This window comes from Schistocerca nitens, chromosome 2 (genome assembly GCF_023898315.1).
Source record: "Schistocerca nitens isolate TAMUIC-IGC-003100 chromosome 2, iqSchNite1.1, whole genome shotgun sequence".
Taxonomy (NCBI): Eukaryota; Metazoa; Arthropoda; class Insecta; order Orthoptera; family Acrididae; genus Schistocerca; species Schistocerca nitens.
Genome location: NC_064615.1, coordinates 614,936,674 through 614,964,217, shown reverse-complemented (window position 1 = coordinate 614,964,217; position 27,544 = coordinate 614,936,674). Strand labels below are relative to the sequence as shown.

Below are 27,544 nucleotides of genomic sequence, written 5' to 3'. Positions count from 1 at the left end.
CATGATAATATTTTTACCTGGGAAGTCAGGAAATTCACTGAGTGGTCCATAGAAGGAAAACTCATAATAGTAAACTGGATATGCAGAATCTTTACTCATGTTTTGCATTACGGTGTGTACTCCTTCAACAAACATGAGATCTGATACCAGCTGTGACAAACAAAATACTTATTTAACTTCATACTATATGCTGAAAGCAATATGGGAAACAATATAATCAAAAAATCAAACAATGGAAAATCCAAGATGGAATGTAACAATATTGTGAAAAGGAAAGTTGCTACTCACCATATAGTGGAGATGCTGAGTCGCTGATTCTTAATTGCTAGGAATGTGAGACATAAGTAAATGGTACCTTAAAAATATACATCTAATTCTTTTATAAACATACATCCTAACTGGGCTAAGAAAGATGCCCAAATTGCAGACCTCAAATGAGTAATTATGTATTGAACAAGACATCTGTCGAAATGTATAGAACTTCAAGTTTATAATAAATATTTATATATTCATCAGCTGTGTATGTTATTTCAATCTTTGTAATAAACAGATTTTATCTCTGCAACAAGCACAATATATTAGTGGCATTTTCCTTGTTGCCAGCAATATGTGGGCCATATTCCACTTCCTTCTGACTCATAATGCAGGAAGCAACTTTTTCTCCAAACAACACGTAAAAAAGAAGCCATGAAGAGGTGCATGCATAACAGCTGTATGACTTATTTCTTTGTACAATTGTAATCAAATAAAAAACAAGAAATTTAGTTTATTAAATATGATTATTAGCAAATCTTACCGTTGCAATTGAGTCATTAGATTCCAAAGTAATTTCACTGTCACCAAAGAAAAACTGCCGAATCTGTGCTGATGCTTTCAGCTGCTCTTCTTTACTAGGAAGCCTGAGTTCATGAGCAATATAATCATCAAAGTTATCATTCAGATCCTTTACACCTTCCTCAGTTGCAAACAACCCACCCTCTGCAAATAAAAAGTTAATTTATCACATCATATGTTTATCAGAACTTTGTAGTCCACATTACAAGAACTGCAATAGGCATGAAATTTCGTTTTCGACTTTCTGCAATAACATATGTATACATTATTATGAAATGTCACAAAATAAAAAAGGAAATCAACATTTTGAAATAAGCAGTCAATCACAAATTCTGTTGACCCAACAGATGATAAACTTTAAACCAAGAGAAAACATAAAGTCAGAAAGACGTAAAGAAAATGATTGTTAAAATATCTTAAACATGAATTCTCAGTACAGTGTAACTTTAAATTCAGGCCCATTGAGGACATATATGGTATCCAAATAACTAAAATGATTGCTAAAATATCTTAAACAAGCATGAATTCTCAGTGGAGTGTAAATTTAAATACAGGCCCAATAAGGACATACATCATACTACACATAACTCCAGTCAGTTGCGTTGTAAGAAAAGAATTGCCTGGAATACCAAAGCTGTATTTCCCATTAACATTAGTTAAGAGTGTAATGAGAGATGACCCAGCTGTTTCCAGATGATTAAGATTTGGTACACTGAACGTACAAACACTGACAGGAAGGTGGAAGAAGTTGTAGACTCGAAGTTGAGGAGATTGCACAGCCTACGATTGTTAGAAACCCAGGAACCAGGCAAAAAGGTTAAGGAAATGGGAAACTGAGGAATGGATCTAGGATGTACTGAAGTGAAAATGATGAAGAAGGAAACTTGGTGAAATGGTTACGTGAAGTAACTGTAGTTATAAGAGCAGTGTTGAAAGAGGAGGTGAAGGGAATAACTGACAGCATGGGAGAGGTCAGAGTAAATGTGGAAGGGAAGGATATTGAAAGTGTGCACACATATGCACCACAAGTTCCGTTTGTGAATGTAGACTTTTCCAGAATGTACTGTTGAAGAAAAGCTCTTTCGTTTCCAACCAGGTGACAGTACCATGGCATTTTGAAGAGTGTCATACTCATCATCTTCTGGCAAAGATGATGAGTATGACAATCTTCAAAACATGCTGCCACCAGGTTGGAAACCTGAAATTTTTTCATCACAAGTTGGATGTCCTGCGAAAGAGGAGCCTTTTGAACAGGACACACAGAGCCAACTAACAGAAAATAAGACAATGATAAGTGCAAAAATAAATACATATATGAGCAAGGAAAAAGAAGGCTATGAGGAAGTACTGGTAGTGGAAAGATGGTAAACGAGAAAAGAGGAAGGATGAAAGCTATTACAATTTTATAAAATGAATGGGCTAGCAGTTAGCAACACTTGGTTTAAGAAGAAGGAAAGTCATAAGGTGCTTTTTTGAGTTAATATATGGTAAACTAACTAATGTACAGCCTGAGTGCAAGGATAACAGACACAGATGTCAAGGTAAATATCTTTTGAAGCTGTGGATAGTGATTACCATCTTTTAGTAGTGATGGATACAGGAATTAGAGAGGAAGAGCAAGCAGAAAGACAGAAAACAAGAACAAGAACATGGACGTTGAAAGAAGAGAAGTGAAAAGAAGTATTTTAGAAAATATTAAAGAGGAACATACCAAGGGATGAAATGAAATCAGCAGAGGAGGAATGGGGAAGTTTAAAAATGAAGACAGCAGAAGCAGCAGACAAAGTGTGTGGGAGAACGAGTGATACGAAAAGATAGAAAGGAACTCCCTAGTGAAATGAAGGAGTAAAGGTGGAAGTAGAAACGAAAAACAATGCAGTCCATGTTTGGTTTCAAGAGCGATTAGAGCAAGCAAGTAAAGAATACACTGACAAGAAGAAAATGACTAAGAGAGTGGTAGCTATAGGAAAGAGGAAATAGATGTAAGAGTGAACAAATATGATGGTAGAGGATACTAAGGACAGTAAGAAGGTCCTCTATGGAATGGTTAAGCCTAAGAAGAGACTGAATGAGGTGGCACAGTTGTTAGCTCACTGGACTTGCACTCAGGAGGACAATGGTTCAAACCTGCATCTGGCCATGCTGATTTACGTTTTGCGTGATTTCCCTAATATCTTCAGGCAAATACCAGGATGGTTCCTTTGAAAGAGCATGGCCAACACCCTTTCCCATCCTTCCCTAATCCAATGGGACCGATGACCTTGCTTTTTGGTCCCCTCCTCCAAATTAACCAACCAACCAACCTAAGAAGAGAGACATTATGGAAAATGTCAGTATGACCAATGAAGAAGGAAATTACACTGAGAATGTACAGTAAATCACAGACACATGGAAGGAATATTTTGGGGAGTTACTATACACTTATGGAAATACAGAAGAAGAAAATGAGGAGCCTGGGGAAGTAGATGATGTCAAGATGGACCTAACCTGGATGAATTATAAGAAGTGTCAAAGACCATGAAAGGAGGAAAAGTGCCTGGATGAAGTAAGTGTGTAGATGGTGCAGGCAGCTGGCGTTGTTGATATGCAGTCGTACTATTGCATCATGAGAACAGTAGTTGTAGTAGTAGTAGTAGTAGTAGCAGCAGCTTTATTCATCCATAGATCTCTTTTTACAAGGATATAGGACATTTCAAAGTATTTAAAATTTAGATCGATTTAAAATGAGCTAATTTGTATACACATATATTTACAGACTTCTAGTTGGAGATAATCATTAGATTTACTCCTGGTATACAAATCTTTTTTTACAAATAACTTATGAAATAATGCCACACAATTCACTCATACCTCACTATCAGTCACTGCACACACTATACACACATTGTTTCATAACACTTCACTCACTAAACACACACACACACACACACACACATACACACACACACACACACACACACACACACACACACACACATGCTCTGGTGATCTCGGGGCCATTTTCTGTACTGCAACTTCCCATTTGCTATCCTGAAAAACTGAGTCAGCATCCCTCCATAATCAGTGAGATGTTGAGCCCAGAAAGAGGAAGAGGTGTTAGTATTGTGCTATGCATAGCTTGGGGGTAAGTATTTCTAGAAAGGAAAAAAGAAGGGAAAAAACATAAAGTGAAGGTGTTATGTGGAATGTTGGATATTTTATAATCATTACTATTATTATTTATTTGTGTAACTTTTTTTATCAAACTCCTACTCTGTTTTATCTAAGTAGTCCTTCAATGTATAAAATGTATTGCATAACAGGTACTTTTTAGCAGCCTTTTTGAATAAGTGTGTTTTTGCAATTTCTTTAATCTGTTCTGGTAATTTATTGTACAGTTTTATTCTTTGGTGGAAAATGCTGTTTTGAGTTTTATGTTAATTTTTTTTTTTTTTTTTTTTTTTTTTTTTTGGTAAATGTAAGTTGAGTCTATCTCTTGTTGCATGGTCATGGACAGAGTTCTTTGTGCAGTAATTACCAATATGAATTTTGATATGTACAACTGACTGGTAAATGTATTCATGTGGAGCAGTTAAAATCCCCAGTGTTTTGAACAGATCTTTAAAATGAGCTGTACTAGTATTTTTGGTTATTATTCTTATGGCTCTTTTCTGGAGTTTGAAAATTGTGTTCATATTTTGTGCATTTGTTCCCCAAAAAAGAATACCATAGCTAAGAATTGAGTGTACATATGAATAATATGTAACTAAAAGACACTGTATGTAACACACTGATGATAGGATTCTAAGGGAATAACATGCTGATGACATTCTGTTTGCAAGTACCTTTGTGTGTTCACACCACTTCAACTGAGAATCAATATTCGTTCCTAGAGATTTTGCTTTTGTTACACAGTCTAAAGAGGTACCATCTACTTTTAATTTAACATTGTCATTTTTCCTCTTCAAACTGAAATTCATGGTATTAATTTTCTTTATGTTCAATGTCACTTTATTGCTTATTGAGCAATCATACACTTCCTTGAGAGTTTCATTTGCTTTCTCAGCAAGGAGTTCTCTTGTTTTCTCAGTGACTACAATACTGCTGTCAGCAGCGAAGAGAATTTTTTCACCATGAGTAACACTACTGGGAAAGTCATTGATGTATATCAGGAACAATCAGAGAGTACTTACAATATGGTTACACTTATAGCATTTTATGCTGCTATGGCGAAAAGATATTTTTACATTTATGCTTGTATAATGAAGAAACTGTTTTGCATTTTGAGAGGGAATATTTTTGGTTATTTTTGAAGGACAATAAATTTTTGCAAGTAATGACATTAGAGAAGCTTTAGGTTTGTGTGCTGTCTGATTACGGAAATTGCAGAAAAATAAATTTTGGATCTATTTGGGAACTTACATGCAATATTTGTAATTGGAAAGATATAAAATCTGAATTGTTGGTTTGCTACTGTTATTTTCAATGTCAGTAGTCAGCATGTGAATAAAGCTATAACAATGAAAGCATTGGTAAGGATTTTATTATGAAAAGAGAGTAACTTAGAGTGAGGCAATCAATTTTCAGACCATACACAATTTCTGAATACTGCGACAAGTGAGAACTGTCATACATGGGCAACTTTAAGCATAAAATGGACCAACATTAGAAAAATTCTGGCATGAGGTTGAGAGTATTGAACATGTGCTGGATGATTATGATTTGAAAATTGATACTCTATAGTCAAACTATATTGTAATATGGAAATAAAAGCTTCAGCATTTTTGTTGAAATATGAGAGCTGACTGTGAGTTCTCTGATGTTTTGTTGAAATAGGTCTTTATATGCTGTGATGATGAAATGTAGGCATTTCCTTCATGTTTTAATGAAATATTGATTAAGTATAGGTTGTACTGTAGCATTTTTGAGATGATGGTTATGATGAAGTTCTTTGTGATACAGAATTTTATTCTGTACTGTGGTGTGTGATGTTCATTTGTGTCATGTAATATGACTTTGTATCTGGGAAGAAAATGAAGGTGTGTAATGTCTTTACTGTGAGTCTTTGTTAATCTAAAGAATTATACTAATTACTCCTGATAGGTTCATGATAGTAGATCGCTTGAGACGATAAATAGTAAAATAGTTAGTGATGTTGCTGACTAATATGTTGTACTATCTGAAGGTTTCTTGTAGCAAGTCTCACCAGTTTAAGGGAATAATGTTCAAGGAGGAACTGAGGGTTGCTAAAACTGAAATGAAATCATTAAACTGCTTTTGATGTAGAAAAGACGTGTGTTCCTGATGCACACACTGTGATTACTTTGTATAAAAAGCTTGCTATCCTGATGTATGCATGCTGTGGCAGAGTCTCACTCATATTTGCAATACTCTGGGGAGGTATGGAATGTAGCAGAATTTGACAGTAGAAAACGAACAGATCAATGTCAAATACACTCCTGGAAATTGAAATAAGAACACCGTGAATTCATTGTCCCAGGAAGGGGAAACTTTATTGACACATTCCTGGGGTCAGATACATCACATGATCACACTGACAGAACCACAGGCACATAGACACAGGCAACAGAGCATGCACAATGTCGGCACTAGTACAGTGTATATCCACCTTTTGCAGCAATGCAGGCTGCTATTCTCCCATGGAGACGATCGTAGAGATGCTGGATGTAGTCCTGTGGAACGGCTTGCCATGCCATTTCCACCTGGCGCCTCAGTTGGACCAGCGTTCGTGCTGGACGTGCAGACCGCGTGAGACGACGCTTCATCCAGTCCCAAACATGCTCAATGGGGGACAGATCCGGAGATCTTGCTGGCCAGGGTAGTTGACTTACACCTTCTAGAGCACGTTGGGTGGCACGGGATACATGCGGACGTGCATTGTCCTGTTGGAACAGCAAGTTCCCTTGCCGGTCTAGGAATGATAGAACGATGGGTTCGATGACGGTTTGGATGTACCGTGCACTATTCAGTGTCCCCTCGACGATCACCAGTGGTGTACGGCCAGTGTAGGAGATCGCTCCCCACACCATGATGCCGGGTGTTGGCCCTGTGTGCCTCGGTCGTATGCAGTCCTGATTGTGGCGCTCACCTGCACGGCGCCAAACACGCATACGACCATCATTGGCACCAAGGCAGAAGCGACTCTCATCGCTGAAGACGACACGTCTCCATTCGTCCCTCCATTCACGCCTGTCGCGACACCACTGGAGGCGGGCTGCACGATGTTGGGGCGTGAGCGGAAGACGGCCTAACGGTGTGCGGGACCGTAGCCCAGTTTCATGGAGACGGTTGCGAATGGTCCTCGCCGATACCCCAGGAGCAACAGTGTCCCTAATTTGCTGGGAAGTGGCGGTGCGGTCCCCTACGGCACTGCGTAGGATCCTACGGTCTTGGCGTGCATCCGTGCGTCGCTGCGGTCCGGTCCCAGGTCGACGGGCCTGCGGCTTAGAATCGAGTGCACAGTAAGCGGAAGTTCTGAAAAATGTTGGTAGGTGCTGCCACAACTAACTTCTGCCGTCGAATATATTTAGGGCTACACAGGCATGCTTTGCTGGCACAAAGATAAATACTGGCGTCAAAACCTCTGCGTCAGTAAATAATTTTTAAAAATAAGGTGGAAGACGAGCTTTTTTCTTCGCCCCGAGTTTCGACCACTGTATTTTCATACATTATCCAACGAAGTAAATACAAATTCCGTATTGTTCATCTTCAAATGTAGCAGCATTTCAATGTACTACGAAAATCCGACTGGCAAGACTGTTTGGGATGTTTGTCAATATGGCCAACTCTACGTTCTGAATTTTTTCCTACCTGTGAGAAGGGATGGCTGCTAATAGGAACTTTTTATGAATTGTGAATCACATACAGTATTCTCTTCGCCATAAGAATGATACGAATATAAACATTTTGCCATGTATTCTTTCGTGTTTGCTGCTATTTCATTTAAATCCTGTCTGCCTAATAAACTACGAAACTAGTGTGAGACAACAGCAAACGCGGAAGAATACACATATCATGTCATGTTTATATTCGTATTATTCTTATGCCTAATAGTGATACAGTCAGAAATGAAGCACGGCAATTGACTAGATTTTTAAATCTAAGATGACTCTAATTTCTGTGCAGAATGTAATGTACAAAAGAGGTGTCTGCAAAGATTTTCAATCGGAGAAAAATTTTAGCTAAACTCTCGTTCAGAACATCTTCTATCATACGCAGTCTATTATTTGGTTCTCGTTGATCATTATCAAAGAAAGCAGCAGTGTAAGTAACAACAAATAGCAGTATCTTGCCATTGTTTTGCTAATGAGACAATTCCTTTCTCTTTTTATTGTAAGCGGCGGTACACAAGTAAGACATGCCACGAGCGGTGACAGCTCGTAAACACACATTATCAGAATGCGACAAACAATGCATGGCACAGTACAATAATGCATTTTCAGCTTAGAGTGACATAAACACCTATAACAAAGAGATCGGCACTTATCAGATTAAAGAAAAATAAGCAATCGATTCAAACCAGACGAAGCCCGTGAAAAAGGAAGGGTACCCATATAAATACGAACGGAGCAACTGACGCGTAGCAATGGCTACCTGGTAAAGCTTAACTGCTAAGCTTACGACTCGAACGAAACTACTGTAGCTGTATTGTCATTCATTCGACCTAAATTGTGTCTCATATTACAATGGACCAAATTTGTTTCACTTCGGAGGTGCGGCCTAAAACTTTTCTCTCCCCTTGAATTTCGAGTCTCAAATTTCGGGTGCGGCTTAGATTAGGGAAAAATTTTTTTCCTTGATTTCGAGTCTCACTTTTCAGGTGCGGCTTAGATTCGAGTGCGACTTAGATTCGAGTAAATACGGTATTCCACTACACTAACACACCCTAACACACCCACTAGTCTGGCTCTATCTTTTTTTTTCTCTCCTCCCCCCCCCCCCCATCCTTTCACCTTAACTCCAACCTCCCAACTGTACCTGGCAGCCCTACCACATCCCCAATATGTCCCTGCATGCTCCCAAAAGCAGCACTATGCTCTCCCATCTGCATCCTACTACCCTGCCCCAGCCTCATCCATACCCTCACCACCCATTTTGCTTTGTTCATCAGGCATAGCTGGTCACAGTCCAGCCTCAGGGGCCAGAGATACTCATGTGTGTGTGAATCATGATTTTGTGAATGTGTGTATGTTTTCTGTATTAGAAGAAGGCCTTTCAGCCAAAATCTCACTTATAGGGCAGTCTTTTTGTTATGCCTGTTCGAGACTCAACATCTCCTCTTCATGCTGATTAGCAGTCTGTCCTGTTTATAATACTGTCATTATCCATCCTGGATTTTCAATTGATTAAACCTTTGAATAAGATGGATGTCAAATTTTTTGAATTCTGCAATAAGCAAATGCAAAAATTCGTTTCTTAGTAATGTTTAGAACATTTCTAAAAGATTCCAGCTGCTTATGTGCACCAGTTTGCTACTGTGGATGGGATGTAGATTTAAAATTTTACACAAGAAGTGGAGCAAGAATCAAAGCAATGGATAGAAGTCAACATCCATGAATCAAAAGGGGCAAAGACCATTTCATTTAATGGTTAGATTATGGCAATTATTTTATAGGGTGCTAAAGGGTTACTTCTTATAGTTTAATTTTGAAAGGGTGAAGCAATAACTTGAAGTAGTGTACAAATATTGTGGACAATGAAATAAATGGAAAACTAGAAATTCTAATGATATAAATCATTTTATATCAGGTTCATGTGCTTGTCCACAGAGGTTCTTCATCAATAGAAATCTAAAGGAGTAAAAATACAGACTATTCAAACATCTATTCTATTGTTAGATTTGGTACTCTAAATTAACAGCTTTACCAAATCTGAAGAAATTAAGGCAAGGATGAAATCCATTCATTGAAAAAACATTGTAAAATTTATACTGGTGTAAAGTGGGTTAGCATCAATAAGAATTGTATTTTTAACATAGAAAACATATTTCAATTCAAAAACATTACCTCCTTGTTCGCATTTGTTTTTCATGTCAAATTTACGTAAGTAATTGTTGACTTTGCATTTGTTCAATGTTTCTATGTAAATGAATGACCATAAAGGTTAAGTTACGCTGCTTAAGTCAGATAAATATAAACATCTCATTTACATACCCTGCGTTCTTATCAGCAGTTCATAGTTTGTTGCACCTGTCAGATATGGCACATGGTTATATCGGTTTTCTGATGTTATCACCCATGGCTCCTCTGTTAGAAAAGCATCTTCACTTTTAGGTTCCACATGTGGCACCCAAACACATACAAAGGCAGATGTATGATCCTGAAATGCAAGCATGTGTTATAAATTATTTTTTTAGATATCTTAAGGTCATCATGTAAACTGCTTCATTACTCCAGGTTTGTAATTTATTAGATATTATAAGTGTAGTTTCAGTTGCCTGAGACTGCAGTCATGTGTGTGAGTTGCATTTGTGTGAGTGTGTTTGTGGGTGTGTGTAGGTGTGCCTGTCGTCTATTGTTGATGAAGGCCTTAATGGCCAAAAGCTTTAATTGTGAGAGTCTTTTTGTTGTGCCTATCTCTGACTCAGCATCTGTGCTATATGGTCAGTAGCAACTTTTCTTTCATAATACTGTTAGATTTTTATAAGACACAGACATATGAAACTACAATGAATTTTTTATCAGGACAATCCTGCAGAAACATTTTCATATCACTAACTAGTGGTATATTAATAAAACTGCTCTCCCCCTCATTCCTGCCCTGCCTCTTTCTTGTTTCTCTTGTCTAGTCTCCCCTCCACCCCCCATCTCTATCTCTCTCAACTTTTTAAACAAGTTAAGAATAACTGTAATGGACTGATATAATTCTGATGACTGTTACGTACATTGAAGACTTATTCTGTTTGTGGTTGATAGTTCCCATTTGAGAGACTGAGAAGAGCCTAATTACACTGTTCTGGTCACTTCCCTATCTCAGATCAATTCAGTTATACTTATTACAAATGCTCCTGAGCTCATTTTTTGTCTAATGTTAGAGCAGAATGAAACCAAGACTTACTAAATTACATAACCAATTTTTATCCAAATTTTCATAGTCAAATGAAGAGTGGAGAGTGCACAGATGGCATACCAAATTGATAAGCATGATGTGTCTAGTTTCGAAGAAACAACTTAGTCGATGATTTGAGAGAAAATTTTTGTCCAGATTTTTGTAATGAAATGAGTTGGAAGTAGACAAATGGGGTAGCATGAATTCAAATTCAGTAAAAAGTATTTAACTGCTTGAAAGTAATCTGTGTTATTTTAACTGCTTGAAAGTAATCTGTGTTATTAAGAAAAAGCTTGATTGGTTATTTGAGGAAAAATTTTTGTCCAAATATTCACAGCCAAATGAAGAGTGGGAAATGGATAAGCAGCAGGGAATTAATAAAAGACTTAACTAGGGATTCAAGAGAAAACTGAAATATCTCGCAAACAGCTGCAGTTAGCCAAGTAAATGAAGTTTCAAAAAGTTCGCATTTTCAAGGCCTGGTTCTCTGTGTAAAAAATTGTATTAAACTATATACTCATAATAATAAAAGATTACTGATACATGTTTAACAGATTTCTTGCTTTCTGAACAAAGATTTAAAATAAATGATAAGGAAATAAGTAAAATAAAGAAAAGGCAAATGTTTTGTGAAATGAATAGTCTAAAACTAAGAAATAAAATAGATAAGAGGAAAATTTGATTCACCTTTGAATTGTGTTCAAAATCACTCACAGCAAATGAGGTGCCAATTGAGAATTTAAAAGTCAAATTTCTCACTTAAAATTTTAAGGAGTACTAGCGTATATTTTCAAGCTGCATTCAAAAATGTGTCAATGTTCCTCTAATCTATTTTATTTCTTAGTTTTAGACAAATCATTTCAGAAACATTTGGCCTTAAAGTGCATATTTCAATTATAATATCTATCTATATCTGTCTGCTTCCGTAGCTGATGGTCAGCGTAGATGGCTGTCAGCTGTCATGCGGAGGATCTGGATGCAATTTCCAGGACTACCAAGGATTTTTCCTTCATGAGAAGATTGGCATGGGATGCACTCAGCCTCGTGATGCCAACTGAGTGGCTACTTCACTGAGTAGTAGCAGCTCCATGGTCTGGAAAGTCTGCAAAACAGCAGGGAGAGCAGTGTGCTCGCCACATACCCCTCCATGCCGCATCCATATGATGCACACCATTATTTTTATGTATGATATTGATAAACAGTGTTGGACAATGGATTGATTTTACCACAGGTGTTCTGTTTCCTTCTTTTACTTCAGACATGTTTCACAACTGTGTTCGTCTGTGCAAATACTGTCACAGCATCATCAAGCCCTGTGACAAGACATGTTGGCACATGCTCATACAACAGGTTAGACTGCCACCACACACCACAGCTTCCATCGATAGCTATCCTGTGAACATTTCACCTCAGGTATAAGTGCTGTTTAAACACAAACATAGTGTATTTTTAGCTGTATTTGTACATTCTTCCCCACCTTTGGGTATCCTGTCACAACTGCCAAGAGATGTGTTTCATACAGGAACCACATTTCCGTATTTTGTTTCAAGAATGGTTACAGCTGATGGATTCAACCTGATTCTCAATAGTTATGGCAGTTCCAGCTGGGCAACTCATGTCTTCAACCGCATCAGCCACACTGTGTTACCTGTGCAGCCATCTCCTAGCCCACATCTTCAACAAGGTCTCAGGTGATGCTTCACTGAGGACACGATCACAGTACTGTGTTAGGCTGCCAGTCTGCCCCCACCCCAGTCTACACTTGGTTCCCCATCATGAGTGTAACAAGATCATGTCGGACATTTCACAAAGCAATCTCAGTTGCTTGAAGACAATATGAAAATATGTTTGGCATTGGTTGACAATATCCTGGATGTATGTGGCATCCTCAATGATGACACCATATTCATATGTCTAATAGGCAACCTACAAGAACATACAGATTTGATCAGTGACTTGATTTTGATCTCTCCAAAATATGCTAAGGTGCATGTGATTATCTTCAAATATTTGTATCATTCCCCTGAGAACACTTCATGGCCTATTATCTATGATGGGCAACAAGGAGACAAACCCTCTTCACAGCTCTGGCAGAGGTAACATGCTCCTGTGGACCCGGAGGTGATGTCTGATGTTACTCTATGGATATTATGGTTGGTCAAACTGCCTCATGAACTCAACTTGCAGCTACTACCATATTCCACAGAGCTGTTTGACACTTGATTCCAGCTTGTTGAGTGTATTTATCACATCATACACCACTGTCAACTGCTGCCTGTAACGAGTCGCTCTCTGACAGACAAGGTTAGTAGCAGAGTTCAAGCACTGACCCCCCCTCCGTGCTTGTATGGCAGAGGTCATGTGAGATCTCGTGCAGTCCTTGACAGCATCATGCTGCCCCTTCGGGGCCAGTCTTTGGCACTACAAACTCCTGCTTCCCCATCTACTCCAGCCACCAACACACATTCTTTCACAGCCAGTCACAAGAATGGACCTACAGATGGTGTAGGAATCACTTCCCCTACCCTGCAAACCATCTACCTGCTATTCTGGTTTCACATGACATTTGGCAATGCTGCAAGAAACTGTCAACTCCCTTGCACACAGCAACCAAACTTGTCATGCTGACTGGTTTAGAGATCTCGTCTTGTGCTGCTGCAACAGGGTGTAATCTCAGTCATCATCCTTGGTGTGTCCTTCCAACGGTAGACTTCATGTGCTTGTTCAAGCAAATAATACACATTCCCTCACCGACAAGGGCACAGATTTGAGTATCACACCTCTATTCATTGCTCCTTTGTAGCTTCTCCTGCTATCAAAGTTTCTTTTAGTGGTTAACAGTTTTGGCATCACTGTCTATAGTGTCACTGAACTTCAGCTTATGCCAGACCTTCAATTCTCTTGGACCTTCCATGATTTGATGTGGAGGGCCCTGTCCTTAGGGTCAATTTTCTTACACATTTTGGTCTCGCTCCTGACCTACATTCTGTTGCCTTACTCCACCACACATTTGGCACATGCATCACTGGCTCCTTCACCTCTCCCCTCCTTCATCTGTGGTTCAGTGTGATCCCCTTGTTCACCTCAATCACACTGCCTCTGGGTGCTCCTTCCTGACAGCTAATCGTATCAAATTGATGGCAGAGCTAATATGATGGGGAAAAGCAAGTTAAGTACAATTGACAGCTGCATTGTAAATTTTTCCCATACCCAGTCATGGTCGATGAAATTAATAATCTGCGAAGTGATTGTGGGTCAGAAGGTGCAGGGAGTGATATTAGTAGTGATAGCATGTTAGGGAGAAGGACAGAAACAGGCTGGGTGACAGGAAGCAATCTGAATGTGTTTTTCAAAATAGTTGAAATGGAAGGTAATGAGGAAAATACAGTGGGTTTAGCTTCAATGAACACTACAGAGAATTTTGAAACAGAGGCAGTCACTCTGTCGGAAGTATAAACAGGCACTGATGTGGAAATGAGCGGCAGAGCAAATAATAATGCTATTATTTGTAATCAGGTTATGTATGTGGAAATGGAGATGAGTAATGAGGGAAGTTCTTCAGATATTAATGTATGTGTGCCTGCTCAAAGTGAAGCATGTGCTGTTTGTGAGAATACCAGTGAGTATACATGGTGAAAGGTAATGATGTATATGAAAATGCTGTGACTATGCCAGTGGGTGCACCTGATAATGTTGCATTTGGTAATGGTGACATTTTGAGTGGAGTTGAGGTTGACTGCAGTAGTGAAAATGTTGTTGAGTTTTGTCCTGAAGAAGAAGTTCAGACACATGTTTTTATGGAAGATAATCAGATGTTTCTGAATAAGATTATTAGTAGTGATTGGATGGGAAAAGAGGAAGCTAAGTATGATGTTAAGGAGTGGGTATCTTACTGAGGAAGGGGATAAGTTAAAATTTAAAGGGGAAAGGAAAATTGAAGAATTAAGGGGTGTACAGGATATAAGGGAAGTGGTTCAGGATTTGTTTAAGGAAGATGCAGATAATAATGAAATTATTTGTAATCAGGTTATGTATGTGGAAATGGAGATAAGGCTTTCACATGAGCCTGAGGAAGCAGTTGATTTTAAATTTCATTTAAAGGTAATGCTCCTTGAAGTAATTAGAGTTAAACCTATCACTATTCCTGTGGTGAACAAGGAAGTAATAAGGGCCAGAATAATGAAAATGCTAGACTGGATAACAGTGTTTATATAATGGACAGAGAGAGCAGGGAAGGCATTGAAGCACATATGTTGGAAAGGACTGAATTAAAGAGAGTAATATTGAAAAATTTCAGCCAATTATTAATGCCAAAGTGGGAAATGTAGAAACTATTGCATTATTGGATTCTGGGTCTAGTGTGTCACCTGTACCTGAATCATTCTGACAACAGATAAGAAACAGAGATTTGCTGGAGTTGACTGTGACTGGAGTTAAAATAAAGACTGCAACTGGGGGATATAACAAGACAGTAAAGGTGGAGATTTAATTCTTGAGATGGTTTGTTTAAGACAAATCAACTGTTTGATTTTTTCTTTATTTTTTTTCTACATGTTTAACTGCTTCTTATTTCTAACAATTATTTACTAGACATACTTCTTAGTGTTCAATATAGATTGCTTTCTGGTGCCTGGTCTTGCTATGAATATTATTCTCAGGATGAATTTTCTTAGTAAGTATGGTAGCAGTATTATTGTAACAGACAGAGTTCCAGAATTTAATGATGGAGGTAGCAGAAAAAGGGTTAAATTTAGAAACAAATTGACAGGAGGTATAGCGGTGGCTCACGTGGGATCTAAGAATGAGTTTAGTGGAGAGGCGTGTTCTCTGGAGCAAATAAATGATGAAATAAAGAGATCAGTCATTTGTCAAAGGATCAAAGCTCATGGCTCAATGAACTATTGAATAAATATAAAGATGTGCTTCCAGATAGGTCTGGGGAAGTAGTTGATTTTAAATATCATTTAAAGGTAATGCTCCTTGACGTAATTAGGGTTAAACCTTTCACTATCGCTGTGGCAAACAAGGAAGCAATAAGGGCCAGAATAATGAAAATGATAGACTGGAAGATTATTGAGTTGGGCAGAAATGAGTATAGTAACCCAATTGTTATAATCAAAAAGCAAGATGGTTCTGTGAGGATTGTGTTAGATGTGAGGAGACTGAACAAGATAATTGTAAAAGAGAATAATCAACCAGAAAACATGAATGAACTTTTACAAAAAATTTAACAAATGACTGATCTCTTTATTTTGTCATTTATTCACTATAGAGAACACGCGTCCCCACTACACTCATTCTTCCTTTCTATGTGAGTCACCACTTTATCTCCTGTCAATTCATTTTGAAATTTAACCCTTTTCTGCTACCTCCATCATTAAATTCGGGAACTCTTTCTGTTGCAATAATACTGCTACCATACTTACCAAGAAAATTCATCCTGAGAATAACGTTCATAGCAAGACCAGGCACCACAAAGCAATCTATATTGAACTCTAAGAAGTATGTAAAGTAAATAATTGTCTGGTGTGGATTTAACTTCATGTTGAGAGAAACCAGTGGCAATGTTTAACTGTATTCATAAAGATCTTCAAATACAGTCACATACCCCACCCAAGTAGTGTGCTTTTTGCTGTAGTATGTCTTGCACAATCTACCCAGTTCCTGTAGCTGCCTCTCAGCAGGATTGCTTGCCAGCTGGTACATTCACACACTGTTGAACTGCAGATGAGATTCTAACATACTATGCACACTTTCACTCATTTCTATCCTATGGCATAATCTTCTGGGAAGTTGTAGCTAACTGAAGAAAGTATTTATTCCATGGAAGCTTTGCAATAAGAATATCATGTAAAGTTGATAATATAAAATCTTTCAGAAGCCTCTTCAGAGGAAATCTACACTTACATGCCAAATCTACACTTACATTCCAGTACATACACTCCCTAATGGTATTTGTGGTTAATAACAAAAGTAAGTAGTATATGTGGTTAATAATAAGAGTGAATACAGAATAAAGTCAGCAAATCAAAACCGCAATACTGGCAATAGAAATAATTTACATCCCTCTTTAAGGTTCAGAATGGAGTTTCACATTGTGAGAAAAAAATCTATAAGAGGTTGCCAGTGGATATCAGGCAGTAATTTGAAAGTTACCAAATATTTAAACATAAAGTAAAAGAATACCTTGCTAGCCACTCCTTCTACAATATATCTGGATACTTGGACTCAGGAATATAAGTTTTGTGTGTAATTATAACATTTGTATCAGATATATCCTCATTTTGACAGTAAATAGTAAATAGACAGCTAATAGTGGCCTGTGTAAAGTTAAAATGTCTTGTTTGAAGTATTAGATAAAAATAGCAGCTGGGTAGTGTAAGAGGAGGAGCAGTGTAACAAACATATATAAAGTAATCTGAAAGTAATTACTATAATTATCAGTTTATATAGCTTAGCACTAGTCCTTATTTGTTGTTAGTACATTTTACAAAAGTAGCAGTGACATATTCCACATCCTTCCTTAATGGAAGATGATGTATAAATTGAAGAGTGAATGAATACATCTGTCTCATACTATGTAGAAAGGGGCCAATTTATCCACAGAAAGAAAATCTTTTCCAATTAGGTGGCTGAACCTACCACACAAAGTCTTCCAGGCAACAATGTCATAGAATTCTTTCCTTTTTATTTCACTGTAGCTGTTTTGATGTGTATTGCATTATGTATTATCACCGATATTTTTTTCTTAATAACTCAACTTACTTGACACCTAACAGTCAGCAACAATTCACAATTGTGACAATCACTTAGCTTCAAAGATTTCCTCAGGATTGCAAAATGAACAAACTTGCACACATACACTGCATTCTAATAATTGCTTAACATGCACTGCAAATTTTTAAACTCTTTCTTACTTAAATTATTATAAGCATTTCCTGACTACTTGCAATTAACTTATAGTGAGGATGCTAAGTAAAAACCAATTTACTGTTTGCAAAAGACAAATTGCAGTACATTTTCAATTAAAATACAGTAATTCTGTTTTCATAGACTGCTCAGCTAAATAAATACTGCACCACTTTCACACAGTACTTTTATAGTAATATTAATTATAGTATAATTAGGCCCCTGTAAAAAGAGTCTCAATATCCTGCTCATACAAACTTTCGGGTAAAGTACTTACTTCATCAGACAGAGCAGGTAAGCTTGCTTTCACCAGTTCTGATGCATTGACCGTCATCAAAAACTGCATAAGGTCTGAAGAGTTCTGTGCGTCATATCCCAGGTATGAAACAAAACGGTATGTTCTATCTGTAGCATTTTTATCAAATGCCCATGGGCTAAGTGCAGATCCACTTTGTGCTATAGCACGTTTGAAAAGACCTATGAACAAAAAATAGAGCATTCATTAACTAAACTCGGATACTTTCTTTACCACTGCTATGCATTTCTGCTAGTATGTCATTGATTTTAGTCACTAAGAGTGCTATTCTTAAGAAAAATAGTTAACACAGTTGTAATAAGATGCACTATCATAATATTATTATTAACTGATATAACTGCCACTACTATTCACAGTTTATGTACCTTGTACATTACACTGTTAACTGTAGACAGTCACCAAAAGTCTGGTTACATATATGATATAACCTGAAATCCAGGTAAAATAAGTGCATAAATAAACAAATGAAATAACATTTTTGCTTAGCAGTAGTTAAATATGAACAATCCCATTGTGAAATTCAGCTTGGATCCTTCAAATTTTGTCACTCCTATATTTTACAGTTTATGCTTTCACAGTTCCTTCCAGGCTTCATCTGCTGTATTCCTTCCAGTAATGATTCTCATGACAGCAGCTGTTTTACCATATCACTATCACTTCAACAAATATGACTGGTGGATTATGCTCTTTAGCTAGCTCCGTCTTCAAAATTCCCTAAAATTGGAACAACAAGTAGTCAATAATTTGTGGAAGAATTCGATTATTACTTGAATGTTGAAACCTTGCAGGCTTCGAGTAACTTGAGGCTGATGCTAGCAGGAACCTAGGTATAGGGGCAAGCAACATGCCCTCCCCCCTCCCGCCTCCCCCTACCAAATAGCGTTTTTTTTTTTTTTATCTCTCGTACTAAATTTTGGCTGTAATCACTTACATTGGCTGTTACATTGCAAAGCTTAGCAGCAGCAAGAAGAGTCTGTAAGTTATCAAAGCCGAGCAGAACTTTGGCTCCTTACTTGTTATTGGTGCATTTCGATACATCATGTCGACTGTCTTATGTCTACGACTGCTACAAACTCTAGTGATCTAAGTGCTGTAACACCATAGCAGCATGGCAGACTCATGTTATGTGTATCAAATGAAATATAAATGCCATGATGAGTGTGTCTGAAAATGAACAACTCTATGATATGCTTCCACATAACTGAATAATGTCATATTAATGACTTGAGCTGCTGGTAAAATACTTTACTTATACAACCTATTTCAGTCATCCGACCATCATTAGTTTCATAAAATTATTTGCAGCATCATGTTATGTGAAATATAATGTGATTATTGTCTGTTGATGAAACCATGAGTAAAGCACTATCATCAAATTGCAATATAAATTACATTGTCAGTTGATCATATCTGAGCTAGGAAGTGTGCACAGTTATGTTAAAACTGTAATCAGCATCACACAAAGAAGGAAAACTTACTAGCTTTTGCAGTAATTCTTTTCTTAGCTAGAGCAAAATACACAAAGAAAAAGAAAAAAAACTGTACCCTGAAAGCTGGCAAGTTTCCTTTCTTTCTGTTCTGTCTGTGCCTATTGACAATTCAACACTTCTGCTTTTCTGTGAACATATACAGCAGTTCTGCTGCATACACTGCATAGCTTTTTATGATGAGCTGACTACAACCAGCTGTCCACCAGAAGAATGTCCATCACCAATACAAAAGTATTCAAGTTCATATCCTCTCTGCTTTGGCACTAGGAATGCAGAATTTTGTCTGGTTTTGATCTATAAATTCATTAGATTTTGTATCAGCTTTGATCAGTGAAATATCATCAGTCAAAGATGATCTTAATTCACAGTGACATAATCTGAGATTAATCTTTATACAATACAGTTTTCTGAGTTCAGGTTGACCAATTTCACTTTCTGTGATATTCTAAGATTGACTACTTTATACAATTGGCTCTATATGCATTTCTTTTTAGCTGCAGGTCTTCATTAGTAATGGAGAATAACATAATTATCACACTTGAATGAGAAAAGATTTGCTGTACATTCCAGTTTTAGCCACAACAGTAACAGTTTGATAATGAACTTCTTTTTTTCCAATAAGTAAGAAATGGACATAATGAATTTCCTTTCCCATCCTGTCCGATCCATTCACTATCTGTAATGACTTCACTGCCAATTAAATGTACACAGTGATCTAGGCCTTCCTTGTTTAATTTTATGCTTCTTTAGTATAACAGAAAAGCTATTAATTAAAGTACTCAATCTAACAATTTAATTTTGTCCAAAAATTAAAAGACAAGTGCACAGTAGCTAATGGAATTTTCATTGAAGCCACTAGAATGACAATATGCGGAAATAGTTTGATTTATGTAACTACATAAAAATCATGCAGTTTAGTTTACTAGTTAACTATAAAAACTAATTTTTTAGTATCTACTACACATTAAACTACAGTGACACAGAATAATCAGAGAGGTATATTTGAATTCATACTTATATAATATATTCATTCCCTTACTGCAAGGAGTACATGAATTAGCATTCCCCTTATGGCTGACTGTGACTACAGGTGACATTTAAAATTCATGTTTTTATACAGCTTAATGTTGCTTCTACCACTTTAACTTTTGGACTTGTATGTTGAAATTTAATTTATTGGTACATTTTGAAACTCTTAACCTAGAGGGTTCTCTTTCCCTCAATCCAAAACTGCTAATGCTTATTGCACATTATATGGTATTATGACGGTACCTTTTGACTTTGGTGACAGCACATGGTAATGGACAGAGGCTCCTCCAGCACTTTGACCACCAATTGTAATATCATCTGGATTACCTCCAAATGCTGCAATATTCTGTTTTGTCCATTCCAGTGCAAGGACTTGATCTTTCATGCCAAGATTTCCGGGAAGAACTGAATCACCAGTACTCATGAATCCTGCATTTAACAAAAAATTTTGGTGTACAATATGAAAGTTTCAGATTTTTGTGTGTTGTAATGAATTATTCTGATCTTAGAAACTGAAGGAAGAAAGCTTAGAATAGTCACTCATTCTTTTTGTTCAGTCAAAAACTTCATTTAATGTGCTGAAGGAATGTGAACATTTCAATACAGTACATTCAGTTTATATGCTAAGGACATTATGTAAGTTACTGAAGTACTATTGGGAAACACATAGCTCCATTTTTCTTTTGAAGCAGTAGATGTTAGACATTGCTGTAATGATAATGAGCATTTTAGATAAATGTAGAAAAAAATTTAGAAAATAAAAATCAATAGTCCATGAAAACAATGTGAGCCATCTAGTGCATGCACATTTACTATGGTGATCAATAGTATTCGGACACCTGGCTGAAAATGCCTTACAAGTTCTTGCACCCTCCATCCGTAATGCTGGAATTCAATATGGTGTTGGCCCACTATTAGCCTTGATGACAGCTTCCACTCTTGCAGGCATATGTTCCGTCAGGTGTTGGAAGGTTCTTGGGGAATGGCAGCCTATTCTTCACGGAATGCTGCACTGAGGAGAGGTATTGATGTTGATCAGTGAGGCCTGGTATAAAGTTGGCATTCCAAAACATCCCAAAGGCATTCTACAGCATTCAGGTCATGACCCTGTGCAGACCAGTCCCTTACAGGGATGCCATTGTCGTGTAACTACTCTGCTAAAGGCCATGCATTATGAACAGGAGCTCAATCGTGTTGAAAGATGCAATCGCCATACCCGAATTGTTCTTCAACATTCGGAAGCAATAAGGTGCTTAAAACATCAATGTAGGCCTGTGCTGTGATAGCGCCACACAAAACAACAAGGGGTGCAAGCCCCCTCCATGAAAAACACGACCACACCATAACACCACTGCCTCCGAATTTTACTGTTGGCACTACACATGTTGGCAGATGACATTCACCGGGCATTCGACATACCCTTACCCTGCCACATTGTGTAGCATGATACATCACTCCACACAACATTTTTCCACCGTTCAATGATCCAATGTTTACACTCCTTACAAGAAGCGAAATGTCGTTTGGCATTTACCGTCGTGATGTGTGGCTTATGAGCAGCCACTCGACCATGAAATACAAGTTTTCTCACCTCCTGCCTAACTGTCATAGTACTTGCAGTGGATCCTGATGTGGTTGGGAATTCCTGTGTGATGGTCTAGATAGATGTCTGCCTACTACACATTACGATTCTCTTCAACTGTCGGTGGTCTCTGTCAGTCAGCAGAAGAGGTTCGCCTGTATGCTTTTGTGCTGTACGTGTCCCTTCATGTTTCCAATTCACTATTACATCAGAAACAGTAGGCCAGGGGATGTTTAGGAGTGTGGAAATCTTGCATACAGACGTTTGACACAAGTGACACCCAATCGCCCGACCACGTTCGTAGTCCATGAGTTCCGTGTAGTGCCCCATTCTGCCCTTTCATGATGTCTATTGACTGCTGAGGTCACCAATATGAAGCACAATGCACCTAATATGAAAAACATGTGTTTTTGGCGATGTCCGGATACTTCTCATCACATAGTGCAGTTGGCACTGTTACTGATTTTTTTAGTGCAAGTGCATTATACATTTGTTCACTGTTCCAAAAACATGTGAGTCAATGCAACTCAACTTTCAGCTGTATTTCCAGAACTGGGAAAAACAACGCTCTTATAAAAATTCCAAAGAAGAGATAGTAAATGTGCATTTTTTTCATACTTCATAATTCATTCCCAATGAGCAGTAAATAACTGGGAGGAATCCAAAGCTAAGACAAAAGTACAATCACAAAAAAAGGAGAAAAGCCAATCAGAAAATAAGATGTATTGACTTCTCTATGATTTACTGAAGCAAAAAAATTTTGTATTGTGTTTACAAGCAGATTTGAGGAACTGTAATGGTAGATATGTTTAACAATATTGAGGATTTTATGAAACAATAAAAGGTACTGAGTACATTAAACAGATAAAAAGAAAACAGTGACTAATTATACACACTTACTGTGACTATAATAAAAGCAACACTCACTACAATACAACAGCACCACTAGGTTACTGGCCTACAAGCCACTACCCTACTGGCTACACTAACATACACAAGATATGGATACTTAAAGATGACTTAATAAACAAAACATTCCAACAAATTGTGTGCAATATATTCATAAATGTGCAAAGTGGATAAATGTAAATTTATCTGCAGAGTGCAAGCAATGTTTATGAAATGACATATTTATTTTGTGCAAAAATACATGTTTTATTTAAGAAAAGAACATTTTGTAAATAAATGTTCTCCCATTTCTAATGCTGGTATGCCTTTCATCTTGATACTAGTAAAAACAGATATATCATTTGACTGGTATGTGCCATACTGATCGTCTTACTGCTTTTAGTGATATGTTCTAGTTGTTGTCTTTGCAAGATGTTTTTGCTAGAATATAAATAGTAAAGATATTATATTGATCACATGAAGCCAGAATTTTTATACTACAAGAGAAGAGCAACCTTTTTATTTTTTTGAATAATAAATATGATCTTTTGTGCCATATTAGATGATTGAGTGTGGAAGAACGTAATTAATTTACATAGCCTATTCTGTACCACACACTTTACATTTCATACATAACATGTAATCTCTAGCTTGTTTGTTGGTTTTTACATTACAATGTCCCACATAATCATATGCAATAATCAGACTCCAAAAAGCATAGTGACTCTCCTGTTCCATTGCAATACTATGATCACTGATGGTGATTGTTGTAAAGACCAGAAATCCATGAAGAGATTTTATTTACATAGTAACAACTTGTTTGTGCTAAGTCAGAGCATGAGTTTTTAGATTTTTTGTCAATATACTATCTACCTCTTGAGGATAATGGTAGTCTCTAAAATACTATAATCATCTACGTATAGTACTGATATTCCTATGGCAGTACTTTTCAGTAATTCATTAGCAAAAATGATAAAGAGAAGGGAATATAGATTATAGCCTTTAGGCATATTAGGCTTTACAAGTTGCTCTGTGAACTGTAAAGTTTCATCATGCATCTGCCAACTATTACACTGTACATCTTCCTTGAAAGATAAGATACAAATCCTTCAATGCAAGCAGTGTGCTTTTAAAGTTTTAATCTGCATTAAATAAAAAAATTTACAGTTCTGCCTGTTTAAACATCCAAGTAAACAGAAAGATATGGGTTAGCACATGTAACAAAGATGATATCATTCATAAGCTCAATTTAAAAAATTACACCCAAGACGATATTATTGAAGTTCTGTTTGCTGGAATATTTACATTAAGTTATGGATTCCAGGCAATAAGATAGCAGGAATGACATTCACCTTGGTTACAGGTACTAACAGTATTTATTAATACAATTGTGGAGCACATGTTCAAGACATTCACACAAACAGCTAAGAATAAAATGAGCCCTCATCCAGCACTTCAAAGATATCACTAAACTGAAAGAATGTCTGACAAAGACAATTTTGCACTGAGTTTTTACACAGTAAGCTGTCACTCAGAGGGTGAACTCCCAACAAAATTATAAATTTGATGAACTATAATAAGAAAACAGACAATGTGAGAGCAAATCTTATAGTGAGCTGTTGCCAAACTTACAGTCTCAAAATAATATAAGTTCTAGAGAAAATGCAAGAATATGGGAAGACGTACTCTGAGTACAAAAGAACATTTTGCTTTTGATGTGCAAATGTAGATCACTCATGGAAAGGAAACAAGCTTTTGTGATGACATGGAAAGATAACTGCAGTCATTTATCAAATGCACGTAATTTTAAAAAAGGAAATGAAGGTCTCAGTGACAAAAGTGCTTTAAAACATATGAACAAAATGATTAATATCCAAATAGCATTTGTTGCTGCTATTGCTCCCTTGAACAACACTAGCAATAGAACTCTTAAATATCTTACTGAAAATTCTCAAGTACTGAATGCTCCTGCTCTTCTGCAGAACAACTATAATGGCATCAACATCAAACAAACATTTTTTTTTTAATGTGAGGAATTTTTCTATTCTTGTTAATAGCCCTGGACACAAGTTTGAATCTTGTATTACTAAAGCATCAGCTATTAAGGCAAAAGGTTCTGTCATACCCAGTGCTTCCCGTTTGGAAATTGGCAAGTAGCCATGTTTATGGAGCATTCTTCAAAATTCTCCATGAAAAAATCTGACATAGAAAGTGACAAATTTGGACCCATGGCCATTCCAGTGGTCATTTCATAATATTTACCACTATACATAATGTGTCAATTTCTGGAGAGAAATGGTTGGCAAGGAAACTCAATGTATCTTCAAGAGGCACTTTCAAATAATACAGAAAACACAGACTGATCATATTTCATCTGTGCCTATTCTTACGCATTTGATGATGGCAATAACAATCCAGGAGTTCATAATTTGTTGTTCACAATAAGTAACAACAACCAACAACCATTAGGGCAATTGCCTTTCCAACAAAGAAGCTGGCTACATATTTAGTGCAATCAGAGGCACCAGTTATTATATTTACTATTTTACACCCACTATATATTTACGCAATACTTAGTAAATCTAGATAGGTTAGGTAACAACATATTATGTACTGTAGAATAAGAAATGTCATCTTGTGGGAAATCTTGGTAGAATATGCTTCTATTATTAGTGATCAGCAGCATTTACAGGTTTGTCTTATTCAGTGTGCTACTAAATTGGGTTGTGAAAATTTGGCCACAGATATTTCATTATTTTTCCTGATGCCTCTAAAGCTCTGGTAGTGCAAAATTTGAATCTCTTAGAAAATTTCTTCACTGCCATTACCATTCCGATGTGTTCAAATAATTGTTAATTTACAATAAGCAAAAATGTGTTGTGTTGGATATGAACTTGTTCCTAAAATTTATCGGTTCTGATATAAGCACATATGATCTATAAATATTTATAGCCAATTATCCTATCACTTCTTTTTCCCTTTGTTTTCTTTATGTTTTCCTGAAAACTTTAACTTGCTTTTATATAAAAAGAAAATTATTTTCAAAATGAAGTTTCACAGTTTAGGCTTTTAAAAATCATGATCTGCGCAATGTATGAAGTGACTTCCATACTTACCTAAGGCTCCAAGTCGGTATTGTATGGTAACAACCAAAATTCCATTGTCAACATAATAATCTTGTGAATTTGATTGGGCATACCCTGTTACAAAGCAGCCACCATGTATTAGCACCAACACTGGTCTATTGGGGTTGCTTGTATTTGACGGCAACTGCAACACAATTGAAAGGGAAATATTTGGATGTTGTGAACATTTAAGTAATATATCTGATATCATACTACTTCATGTTGAAAGATACTTATTCATCAATAAAAATAGTAGGCTAAAAATATACCATGCTTTGTGAGTAATCACTAACATTATTTTGTCAAAAATGGACATTTTGAGATTGTGGGTGTGTACAAAGCACACACTGATTCTTGAAAAGAAGAAAACAGCAACCAAACACTCTTAATAATGCTATTTATTTACACAAATAGTGCCATTGCTGGTCTTCAACCAACAGGTTCATCTCCAGTTGGCTGTTCAAATTTATATCACATTGATTGAGGGTTACATTATTTGTTAGCTGGTTTTTCCCTTTCTGGCAGAAGTGTCTTTTGAGCCCTACAGCAGAAGCCCATTTAACAACAACCTATTTAACTGTAACAGTACCTGATAAAAAATGAAAACAATGTAAACAAATCACTAAGGTAGAGTTGTTTCAGATTTAGTTACTTATAGCATTCTAACATAAGTAACCTAAATCTTGAACAATTCTTAGAGATTTATTTACATTGTTTTCATTCTGTATCAGGTACAGTTACAATTAAATAGCTAGGCCATTTCTCGTATTGTTTTTTTGCTGTAGGGAACCATCACCTTGAGGGACTTTCACCTCAAGACAGAAAAAAACCAACAAGTAATGCAAACCGCAAAGAATTTAATAAAAATATGAACTAACATCTGAAGATGAATCTATTGGTTTGAAAATGATAATGGTACTGTCTGTGTAAATAAATTGGATTATTAATGATCACTCAACAGTTGTGAGTTGGTAAATGTTTTGCATCTGACATGTAATAGTGAAAATTAGTATAACGCATTTACACATTTCTGTTTACATTGTCTACATGTTTCAGTGGACCAGTGTAAATTTTGTAAGCGCTTTAATCATTTTGGTGATGATATTAAGGTCTCAATCTTTGAAATACTTTTTTTAGTTCATTCTGGGTGTATGTATGCAAATAACTGTTACCTGGTTCCTACTGGCGTTTTACTCTAACAGAACCTAAACAAACCCAAAACACTGTTGCTAGCTTCTTCGAGTTTGCTGCCAGGCCCTAAAATCAACATGAGTCACTATTTCAGTGACCCACCTGCCCACCATCTTTGGTAGAGAAGCTACTG

At 36.8% G+C, this 27,544-nt stretch overlaps 1 protein-coding gene across 1 annotated transcript in view; it reads right to left on the bottom strand.

The window, feature by feature from the left end:
- LOC126236705 (esterase FE4-like) overlaps window positions 1-27,544 on the bottom strand; it is a 78,423-nt gene that overhangs the window by 5,694 nt on the left and 45,185 nt on the right. The window contains exons 4-9 of the mRNA XM_049946228.1: window positions 26,212-26,365; window positions 20,869-21,054; window positions 18,068-18,267; window positions 9,987-10,152; window positions 797-978; window positions 18-150 (exon numbers count right to left, since the gene is read on the bottom strand). Of these exons, the coding sequence (XP_049802185.1) occupies window positions 18-150; window positions 797-978; window positions 9,987-10,152; window positions 18,068-18,267; window positions 20,869-21,054; window positions 26,212-26,365 (1,021 nt within the window). The remainder of the gene's footprint in view (window positions 1-17; window positions 151-796; window positions 979-9,986; window positions 10,153-18,067; window positions 18,268-20,868; window positions 21,055-26,211; window positions 26,366-27,544) is intronic.